Here is a 12,249-nt window from a genome sequence, read left to right as displayed (position 1 = left end):
GTTTCTGCTATCTCCTTCCCTGCCTCCTGGGATACACTTCATCTAGGCCTGGAGATGTATACAATTTAGAGCACACTATAGCTGTTAATATCTTCTCCATCTCAAAATTATTTCATTGAAGTGTAGCATTTTCCTTAATCCTGACTTAGATATCTGCATCATTCTTGTTTATTGTGAATACATTTGTAAATTACTAATTTAAAATTTCACCTACTTCTTTTGTTTTCACTACAACATAGCATTCAGGTCCTTAACAGGCACACTATTTCCCTGGCTTCCATTGTTTCCTTTATGCATATTTAAACAACTTTGGATTTTCCTTTTGTTTAAACCTGCGCGTGGTTTTCATACTACACCTCGCTTTATTCTGAAATTTTTTTTTAATGCCGCCACAGCTTCCAATCTTCTAAGTCTTCAATATCGACTGTCAACTTTTCTATCTTTCCTTATCTAATCTTATATTCCTCAATATCCAGGATTCTCGAAAACCTTTGATCCAACTTGCTGGTCTTGGACTTTCATTACTTTGTTTTTTTAAAACTCTCAAAGTAGACTTTAAGAAGTAACCAATCCACTGTGGCCAGATCATGTATTATTATAATAATATTGGCCTTTACCCAAACAGAACCTAACTTCTGTTCCATCTTTATCCTTTTCCAAAATAACCTTAAAGCTTACCGAATTATGGTCACAGTCACCAGAACTGATACTTCTCCCAGGTGCCTGGCTTTGTTCTCTTAAATTAGGCCCAGTTCCATACCCCGTCTTACAGGACTTTCGATATACTGGCTTAAAATGCTCCCCTGGATACATTTTAAGAATTTCAGCCACTCTAAACCTTTCACATTTTGCTTACCTCAGTTAGTATGGAAGGAATTCAAATCTCCTACTATTATTATCCTATCATATTTACATATCTCTGAAATTTGCCTCCATTACTGTCCTTCTATATCACCCAGCTTTGAGAAGAGTCTATAACAGATTCCCAATGAAGTGGTTGCCCCCATTTCTACCCACATGCTTTAATTCAGGAACCATGTAAAATCTCATCCTTCCTCATTGCAGTAATTGACTTGTCAATCAAAATTGGGACACTATTTTCTCTTTTACACCCCTCCCTGTTGCACTTGGAGACTCCATAGTCCAGATTATTAAAGTACCAGTCCAAGCCCTCTCTCAACCATATCTCCATGATGGCAGGGATGTCATATTATCATGTGTTCATCAGCACCCTCTCCTCATTTGTCTTACTGTCTCATTAAAATAAGTTCCATCAAACCCTGATGAGTTCCCTTGTGTCTCAATTTGACTATATATGCTATGAATGCCAGACTAACTTGGCTTTTCTTCAACATTTGTCTGTGGATCATCCACTAAAGTACCTTCACTCTATGTCCCATTCTGTGGCGAAATTTGTTTAAACTTTCACCAACAGTACTAGCAAACCATCTCATAAGAATGTAAGTCCCATTGCAGTTTAAGTCCAAATTGCACAAGTCTCATGTTCTCAGAAATGCCCTAGCAATCCATGAATCGAAAGCCTTAATTCAAGCATCAATTCTTCAACCACATTTCACCCATTCTGTTCTCCAATTCCTACACTCACTAGCATGAGGAACTGGGAGTAATCTAACCTTTGTTGTCCTGCTTTTCAAATTACTACCCAGCTCCCTAAACTTTTGTTGCAGACATCATTCCTCTTTCTGTCATTGGTAACAACATAAACCATGACATTTTCCTATTCATCTTCTGATTTCAGACTACACTTTGGTCATTCAGTGACATCCTTGGTCCCAGGTAGCCAACACATCATTCTGCTCTGCAGCTGCAGAAATACTACTCTGTATCCTCCACTATTGAGTCTCCTCCCACTGTAACTTTTCCTCTACATCTGCTCCCTCCTTATGCTGTTGGGTTTTGATTGTGATCCACAGACTAACTGTCACTCTTACCATTTTCCTAAACTGAAAACCAATCTTGAGAGAAATACACTGAGATGAAATGAGCAGCTTCTGTTCTTTAAAATAGTACTCTACTTTTTGAACAACTGTGGCCATTATAAGGACTTGTCTGAGCTTCAAGTATTAATAGTTTTCAGCACAGCAGTTGCTCCATTCATCTGAGGGGTTGTGAGAGGGAATTGACTTTTGATGTGGTTCATCGTGTTTTTGATAAAGTCCAGTGAGATTAAAAGGATTACAACATTTTTTTCCACAGTGTTGAATGTATTTTCCCTCAGAATTAATGTCAATGTACTTGGTAGAGGCTTTTTTAAATTAAATGGTGAGTTGTGCTTTTCCAAAGGGAATGTTAAATGTTTTCCATTGATATTGAATGGATAAATCTGAAAACTACACAGTGGATTTTGATGAGTGATTGGAGAGAAAACATTATGGTATGTAGAGAGGGCACAAGATAGTTGGGAGTGGTGGTATACTGAACAGTGAAGAAGATTATCTATGAGTACAACAGGATCTTGATCAGCTGGGCCAATGAGCTGAGGAGTGGCCAATGGATTTTAATTTACAGAAGTGTAAGGTGTGCATTTGGTAAGACAGGGCAGGACTTACATAGTTAATGGTGGAGCCCTGGGCAGTGTTGTTAAGCAGAGCGAAAGAGGGATTCAGGTTCATAACTCTTTGAAAATGGTGTCCCAAGTAGACAGATTGATGAAGAAAGTGGTTGACATGCATGTCTTCATTGGTCAGAGCAATGAGTATAAGAGTTGGGACATCATGTTGCAGCTGTACAGGACATTGGTGAGGCCAATTTGGGAAGTTATAGTTCTGGTAGCCATGTTAAAGGAAGGATATTATTAAATTGGAAAGGATACAGAAAATATTTACATGGGTGTTGCTGAGACTGGAGGGTTTGAATTTAAGGAGAGGCTGGATAGGCTAGGATTTTTTTTCCCCCTGGAGTGTAGGAAGTTGAGGGTTGACCATGCAGAGGTTTATAAAATCATGAGGGGCATAGATAAGATGAATAGCAAAGGTCTTTTCCCCAGGATAGGGAGTTCAAAACTAGAGGACATAGGTTTAAAGTGAGAGGGGAAAGATTTAAAATGAACCCCGAGGGACAACTTTATCACACAGAGAGTGGTGAGTATATTGAATGAACTTCCAGAGGAAATGGTAGTTGCAGGTACAATTACAACATTTAAATGCCATTCAGACAGGTACATGAACAGGAAAGATTGTAAGGGAGAAGGGATCAGTTTAACTTGGGAAACCAGGTCAGCATGAATGGGTTGGACTGAAGGGTCTGTTTCTGCACTGTATGACTCTATGACTTTCTGAAAGGGGGAGTGAGGGGATGAAAGGTGAGGTTTAGGCATTTCAATTAACTTTAGGGGCCATGTCAAGTGATGAGAATGACACAAAGAGTCCACAGAGAGATATGGAGAAGTTAAGTGAATGGACAAAAGCTTGGTTGATTGATAATGTGGAAAATGCAAGGTTTCACACTTTGGCAGCAAGAATAGAGGGAATGAATATTATTTAACTGAAGAAAGATTACAGAAAAGGAAAGTAACTGAATAGAGGTATTTGGGAATTCTCATCAATGAATCATTAAAGCTAGCTTCAAAGTTCAGCAAGCAAGAGGGAAGGAAAATGGAATGCTGCCCTTTGTTTCAAAGGGAATAGTGGTGTAAGAGGAGGGAGATTTAGCTAAAACTATAGAAGTGACAAATGGCTAGTCAGATCACAGCTGGAATACTGTAAACAATTTTGTGCCTTTATCTAGGGAAAGATAATACTGGCATTGGAAGCAATCCAGAGAAGGTTTACTCAGCTGAGGTAGGTATGGGGGGACTTTCTTCTGAAGAGAGGCTGAGTAGACTGAGCATGCACTCATTGAAGCATAGAAGAATGAAAGGCAATCTTATTGAAATACATGAGGTGCTAAGAGAACTTGACAAGGAAGATGGGTAAGATTTGTTTCCTCAAGTGAGAGTCCCTAGGACCAGAGGACAAAAGGGTGTTGCACATTTAAGACAAATGTCTTCTCTCAAATGGCTATAAGTCTGTTGAATTCCTCACCACAAACAGTGTTTCAAGTTTGATTATGAACAATATTCAAAACTGAGATAGACAGATTTTTAATCAGCAAGAGAATTAAAGGTTAATGGGAAAAGGCTGAAAGGTGGAATTGAGGATTATCAGATCAGCTATGATATCATGCAATAACAGACAAATCTTGATGGGCTGAATGGCCCACTTCTGCTTCAATGTCTTATGGCCCCTACCTCTAAAGACATGGCCTCCAAATGTCAAGCAATTAAGATGGAGCTGCAGAAGTAACCATCGGTGTAGGAATACAAATCTCTTAGAGGGCTGTACAGTTGTGAGAGGTTACAAAGTCAGGGATGTGTGAGAAAAACGATCGCTTTGAAAACCAGGATGACAAATCCAAAACATAGAATTCATTTAACAGAAGCCACTCTAAGCACGGTGATGGATGAACAGAACTTGGTGTATTTTTTAATACAAATAGGAGAATGTTAGATAAGCTGGTTTGTTGATGGTGAAAGATGGTAGGTCAATTCAGCGATGTTGGAATAGTTTAGCACAATAAATGGATGGATGCAGGTTCAGTCTCAGATTTGCTGAGACAGTGACAGACTTGGGGCTTTGTTAGAGAAATGCAAATAACTGGACCGTGTGTAACTGAAAGCTCAGCTCACGGTCATCTCCCACACCAAGATTACAAACAGTTTGAATAAGCATCAGACAACTACCAGGGAGAGTAATGGAGTCCAATGTAAGTATTACTGCAAATATTTGGATTGCTTATATTCACACTGTTCTGATGAAATACAAAGCATTTGACTTCAAGTCAACTTATTTTGCAAACATATCAACCTTCATTGACAATTTTAGTTACAGCAATATATTTCACGCAAAACAATTTCCCATTAATAACAGACATTAGTCACAGTTACATGCTATATCCTGTACCCTGACGTTTGACATGAGTTTTCATGCAAATGTAAGGATCATCAATGCAAACACATTGCTCCCTAAGCCTCATGCAAAATAAGCATGCAAGAATGGTTTGAAAAGTCAGACCTGATTTCTCTCATAGGTTTGGATGTGCACTTTTTTAAAAAAACAGCAGTTTTCCTCATTCTTGCTCCGAAAACTTAAGTCACTTTCAGCGTTGACGATAAGAACAGTAAGGATACCCATGCACACTGTCACAAAGCTGTATCCATCACAATGACTAGCAACAAAACATCAAACAAGGATAAAGCACAGAAAACGCGTACAGGGAACACATCACAAATGACACACACTCATTTCACTACTCCTCTAGAAAAGGTAACGAAAAGGTAGACTCACAGATAGAAAACTTGTTGCTGGTGTCTTTCCCTGGGAACAATTTAACTCCTCTAGATTTAAAATCTATGGACTTTTTCACTATTTAGAAAAACAAACAAAAATATACATCAGAAGAAACAATTTAAAAGGAAACCATTTCCTTTAAAATAATCTTGTTATTTAATATGCTGCAGTGGTGATGCAGTTTATTGCAAGAAATAAAGAAATGAAGTAATTCACAACTTGTAAAATGTTTACTAAATTTCCTTTAAAAAAAAGAAATCTATTCAAAGATAACTTCAATGGAAAAGGAAATGTTGCTTGCCTTTTGCACAATTCCTTTATCACATGATATGACACTGGCAATGAGAAATTTAGAGCCTCAATGAAAGTCAAGTTTGGAATTACTGCTTCCAAGCTGGCCCAACCTGCCTCTGTTTAAAGCACCCGGTCAACTTTAACTCCGGAAGGGGCTGGTGGGGAATGGCACCAAGCCTGTCAATTCTGGAAGCAGATCTTAGACAGCCACAGCAGTGGGCAAAGTTTGGAGTGTATTGGTTAGAAGGCCTGGCAGATCCGTGCCACTTTGTCCCAGCTCTAATAAAGAAACTCTCAGGTGCTCAGGCCCTCAACCCACACACCCCTTATCCCATCCCATCCAATCTCCATGGCCTCTCATGCCTGCTATTCCAAATGAGTGCCAGCTCATGCCCCTGTAGCCACTCCCTATGACACCTCATTCTCTCTATGCCAACATAGAAAAACAATTTATAACAACCATTTATGTCAATCCAACAATGTCAACAATTCACTTAATTTCTGTTAAGCTTATGGTTTGATTGGTCTTAAGTGTCTGCTTTAATCAAGACAGGGGGGATCACAAATATCTAGCCATCCACTTTTGTTTCAATGTTTTGATGTTCATTTGAACAGGATGAAGAGCTGTAAAGTGATGGAAGCCAAAAAAGATGTGAGTTGGCATAGCAAACATGAATGGCCATGCAGAGTATATGTGGGCATCAGTTGACTTTGAGTTGGCATAGAGGTTTGATGTCTTATAGAAAGTGGCTGGGAGGTATGGATAAGACCTTTTAAATTTACATTTAAAAAGGTTCCTGAATCCAGACTATGGTTCAAGACTCATTTGAAGGCCCACGTACCATGAGACATGTATGTACGGTCAGCAGCTAGTGCTTTGGAGAGAGAGTAACCTGTAAATTTCCTGGGTGATCTTTCTGCCACCCATCCATATGCCCTGACTTGTTCACAATTATATGTGGAGCTGACAAGGCCCACAGTGGCCCACCAATTGAGGCCTTCATTATTGCTTGCTTGTCTACTCAATCACAATCGTAAGATGAGAGGGAAGGGTTCACAAGGCTGTAATGATGGTTAGGATGTGTTCCCTGCAACTCCAGGTGGAAGGACACAAAACCCTACTTCCAAAATATCCTGTCCTGAAGTTGGTCTGACTCCACAAAGGTCGTGGAGTATGAGAAGATGCCTATCCTCTGCATTGGCGTCAACAGATAGAATGCAGTTTTTTAGTTGCGATTCACACCAATATCTCATGAAGGCAAATATTTTTGGCAACATGCTTTGTAATCCCCAAAATCAGGTCCTGCCCTCTAATTTCAAAAGATCCAGAGTCAATCTGACTCTGTGAAAACTGTCAATTGTATTATTTTCTTAGGATATGTATATCCTGAGCAAGAAGATAATTCAGTCAGCTCTAAACATGTTGTTTTTGAAATATGCAACTGTACTTGTCCACTCAGTTCTTTTTAATGAAGCAATTAGCCCTCTAGGTACATATGATACATCTGGCTTCAAAACTTGTATGCCACCAATTTATGTTGTTTCTCTCACAGAGAAAATGTGTGTTTTGAAAATTGCTACATATAATTGACAGGTCATAGGTGCATGAGATAGTATTGAAGACACATAAACTAATCTGAAATGAGTCATTTTATGTTACATATTTAACAAATACAATGGACATCTAAGCATCTAAGGCTGTAATAGCCAAGAAAAAAAAATGCTAGTTTGTATTTTTAAACTAGTAGATGATTTCTAATGTTTCATTATTGTGTGCACAATAATATATTCCTGAATGATGAAAAACGTTTGAACTATTTTCTACAATTTTTCATTTTTTAGATCATTTTCACAATTTACTTACTTCAATACATTTCATTTTATATTTATATATTGCTTGTGTGAAGTAGTCAGTTTTAGAAGTTTTGTAGCACAACATGTTACAAAGCAATGTGCTATGACTACAAGTAATGGAAATTAATTCATAAACATCATTCCCTATGTGGACAATGCCTGAAAATGACATCTGATTTGGAGAACAGATTTGGAAGAGTTAGCCATTTCCTGCAGGAAACTGATAGGTTAGTTATTTGGAATCAACCTTATACTTCAACTGAAGGTCAGCACCAAATTTGTGGCAAGTTCAGATCAAATTAATTTCCTGCTGAGAAAAAGGTGCACTGTGTGGGGTATCACTACATCAGTGGCATAAGTTTAATTCAGCTTCCTCTGCTACTGTTTTAAAGGCACCTTCTTTATGGGTATTTTTTGCTTCAGGACTCACACCTGAAGGATTGTGATGTGTGTCCGTTGTGATACTAAACAGAAATCTAAACCTTTTTTTGTGAAAGATTACTAACTTAAGCAACTGCTGACTTTCTGGAAATGACAGCTTTGACTGTATGGATGTCAGCAGTGTGGATATTTGGTACTGTTTTGGGATTCATTCGAGGTGTAGTCTGTGAAGAGATAAAACCAGCAGCTTAGTCTTTGTCACTTTTTAGAGAACCCTCAAAAATCCAATATGAGAATTGAGAAACAGATACAGTTCTTTTCTCTGGAAGGCTTCCTCTCAGCATCGTAAACAGGTCTGAGGAGATCCCAAAGGAATAAAGTTCTATTTGCGCAAGGGAGGTCAGATGGAAAACATTCTGGAAAATTCCACCTCTTATCATTTCATTGCATGATATTTAACAACTATTTTGGCCAATGTGTCATTATTTTTTCAAAGTTATCTCCACAAACAAACTTTCCTTATTGCTTTTCATTCACTTGTATGTGAAAATGTGTATATCTTGCAGGTAAATGCTTATACCTTCAGATTTCAAACTTGGTGTTAGCCGATCTTTTTAAAAGAAGTTTTGTCGTTGTGATAAATCAATAATGTTATTATTTATTGCATAAACCAAAAATGGACAAAGTATATAATTGGCAATGAGAGTTTCTGAGGATAAAGCATTAAGACATATGTTGAGATCAGTGGAGAAATCAGAATAGAAAGAGACAGTGCACACCTGCAGGCTCAGTCATGACAACATATACACTGTTGATTAAAACGTGCCTTTGTAAAGTCCCTGCTAATACAAAAATTTCATCTTTTGCTTGTTTATATGAAAAAAAGTGGTAAACAAATGAAGTCTCAAACATTCCAAACATACAAAAATGCTCTGGATGCCTCAAAGTAAATTTTTTAACGCGAAATTATAAAAAGATAACAAACACTTTTCTACAAACCCTAATGCTAAATGTACTTGGAAAAACAATCAATAATCCTATCTGGAAGAATAAACACACTTAAAACTAAACTGGCGGGGAGAGATGCTGAATTTATATGTTAATTACTTGATTGCTTAAGAACTGTATAATTTGTTTGAAACCTATACAAATTTAAAGTTGCAAGTAACCATTTGCAATTGCTAATGTATCACATTAAATCAACTAAAATTAAATGTAAAAATAAAAACAATGCAAATTGGATAAGATGTTACGTCAGACATGTAGTTGAAGCAGTGTAATGGTTTAATAGACAAATTAATCAGCCATCCTTGGGTGAGTGAGGAATCCACATATAAAACTTGTTACATCTTAGCGAGTTTTGAGAAGATTTGTAGCTCAGGTTGAGGTTGTGGACGCTTTGTCACCATACTAGGTAACATTATCAGTGAGGTAAAAACAATGACTGCAGATGCTGGAAACCAGTTTCTGGATTAGTGGTGCTGGAAGAGCACAGCAGTTCAGGCAGCATCCAAGTAGCTTCGAAATCGACGTTTCGGGCAAAAGCCCTTCATCAGGAATAAAGCAGTGAGCCTCCGGATGAAATTACATCTCTCTACAGATAATGTGTGATATTTTCCATGTAGCTCAAATTTAGTACTTGTGATTGACATTTCCAGCGTTCTATTTTGTAGTCATGGATTAGAATGGATTCACAGTCAGATGTTTCTCAAATAACACTATTTCACTTTCAATGATAGAAGAGAAGTGTCAAAGATTGTCTCAGCCAACAAAACACCTGTCAGCTGGAGTCACTAGGACTCTGGGTATGTAACTGAATACGTGAGGAACTTTACCAATGATGCATAGCAAACCATACCCAAAGTTACATGAGTGCAAAGGTATCATGAAGTTAACTACCTGGATACTGCATTTCAGCTGCATGAAGAGATATGGGATGAGTTTCAGTATCCACTGGCAAGGTAGTCCAGGATGTTAATGGCCTGGTGCACCTTTGACACCAATATAAAGATGATTTATACTGTATGAGTAGGAAGGTGATGATTGGTCTGCATTATTAAAGGAGGTAAAGTAAGAGAAGCAGCAAGACAAGGAAGACAATGAGAACACCTGCAGCCAGTCACTTAGCTGTCACAGATGTCCAGAACTGACTATTTCAGGCACATTCCAGCTAATCTTTGGCAGTGAAATCATCTAGCAAACCAATTATGGACGCTTTGTACTCTATATAAACTCCACTCCCACTGCATTGACACTGTAGCACAGTACAATTTCACAGCTAGAAATCCATCTCTTTCACGGACACCCATTGCTCATCATTTACTCTTGTCATACAATTTTCCTTGAGGTTAACGACCACTTTACTGGGGGCAGCTGATAACAGAGGGATGGAATCTTGCACTTATGGTTCATAAACATTGAACAAAATAGTGACAATGTCACACAGTGCTCAACTGCCAAGCGGTTTGATCTATGCAACTACAAATTCTTTCTTTTCCTCGTTCATGTTGCAGCCATTGTGGCTTCAAAATGTGTCTGACTTCCCCGATTCTCATGGCTAGTTTCATCCAGAGGTCGGTAAGTGCACTGCCAAAGAATCCTGTCCTTTTGCTAATGAAAGGAGACATTTAGCTGCTGGGACAGGAGGTAACATAAGGAGCTCTTACTGGGGTCTTCAGATCTGGATGCAAGTGGGCAAGCAATGAGGAATAGAAGTGGCTTGAGCATTGACCTCACTTCCACATATCCCTGATCCATTTTTCTATCATGGCCAACCTGATAGGCTTGCCTGCGAGCCAAGAATTCAACACCATTTGGTTGTATTTCAGTGAGGTGGAGAATTTCTAAGGTGAGGCTTTCCTCCAGTATGAGTATGCAAACAGTTGGTGAAGTGGGCATGCATTCCATTCTTCATTGTGTGTGTGCTCCACACAGATACACAGTCTTTCCATGGAGGTGGACATTACTGTGTCAGCCTAAAATGCACTCATGATTATGATCAAGAGAGATCCTCCAATCTCTCTTGTCAAATGAGCACAATGTCCCTGCAAAGGCTGATAGAACATCACACATTTTTAGCAACTGTTTCATAGTCATCTTCTTTATCCATAATTCCAAAGTTTAACATGTGCATCCAGTAGAGTAGAACTTGGGAGCTTCCAGCATCCCCCAACATGAATTGTTCACTGTTGTTTCTGTCTTTAATGCTTGGTCCATTTCACTTGTGCAATGTAGCTCACCACATGATAACTCGCGACCTGCTTTGGGACCTCATTGAGTTGCGTGCACATACACTGATGAAAGATCATGATGAGTCATATGCTGATGCTTCCTCAGAGTAAGTGACCCTCTGTAATTTTCTGTGCCACCCTCTCCTGAGGTATGCTTGCTTGATCTGTGGAAATGAAAGACATGTATTTAGAATTGAAAAGGACTCAGAACTCAAACACTGTTGTGCAAATCATAATTTCTCATTTTGTGCTCTAATTCAACATCATATAACTCTGTGAAATTCAACTCTATCACCAGATAGCCAGGAAAACCCCATCTCCGTCTCTATTACCAATGTAAAGGCAAGATCAGACTCTTCTTATTGCCACTGCATCGTTCTCCACTCCAGCCAGCTTGATGTTGACTGAAAGTCTCTTCAGGCTTTCTGTATTCTGTACTCTGTTCGCCTGCAAGGAAAGAATGAAAATATCTATAAATGTGAAATAAGGAATGTTTTGAGATTATGAATATTTGCTGCAGGTGACTGAGCAGAATGAGTATGAATTGTCATGTTGAGGATGAGTATCAGTAGCAGCTTATCTAATGAGAACCTGTGGAGGTGCCACAAGATGGTGGGATGGATACTCTTACAAAATGAGGTGTCCCAAAGAGTGATATGCAGAATAAAGCTCAAGAAGTCAAAATGTGTGTGAATATGGCATGTTACTCACCTTTCTTGCCCCGATCCGGTATTTGAACTTTTTCACAGTATTCAGTAGCAAGGAACTGTATGCTTGTTGTTGACCTCCATTTGACCACTTCCAGTCAGGCCTGCTTTTTCTGTGAACAGCACTTCTTCCCATCCTCTGGGAATAAAATCTCCCAGATGGCCCTTCTACACAACACCATGTCCAGAGATACATCTGATAGCCATGGTGTAGCTCTCCCTCAGTGACATTCCATCACACATGGCTGGATTCCAGCTGCACTTTATCATCATGATACTTGCTTAAATTGGTCACAAGAAGTCAGGTGCAAAAGCTGCTGCTTCATTGAAGAGATTTGGATAAACCCACCGCTATAAACTTAACATTCCTGACATGAAACCAACCTCCTTAAGATGAGTGGGTTAGAAGGTAACAATTCACTTTCATGACAAAAC

General features: G+C 38.8%; 1 protein-coding gene across 1 annotated transcript in view; it reads right to left on the bottom strand.

Moving 5' to 3' along the window:
- csmd3b (CUB and Sushi multiple domains 3b) overlaps nt 1-12,249 on the bottom strand; it is a 1,933,688-nt gene that overhangs the window by 760,740 nt on the left and 1,160,699 nt on the right. The window contains exon 7 of the mRNA XM_072571243.1: nt 5,346-5,423. Within this exon, the coding sequence (XP_072427344.1) occupies nt 5,346-5,423 (78 nt within the window). The remainder of the gene's footprint in view (nt 1-5,345; nt 5,424-12,249) is intronic.

This window comes from Chiloscyllium punctatum, chromosome 5 (genome assembly GCF_047496795.1).
Source record: "Chiloscyllium punctatum isolate Juve2018m chromosome 5, sChiPun1.3, whole genome shotgun sequence".
Taxonomy (NCBI): domain Eukaryota; kingdom Metazoa; phylum Chordata; class Chondrichthyes; order Orectolobiformes; family Hemiscylliidae; genus Chiloscyllium; species Chiloscyllium punctatum.
This window is presented reverse-complemented; position numbering and strand designations above follow the sequence as displayed.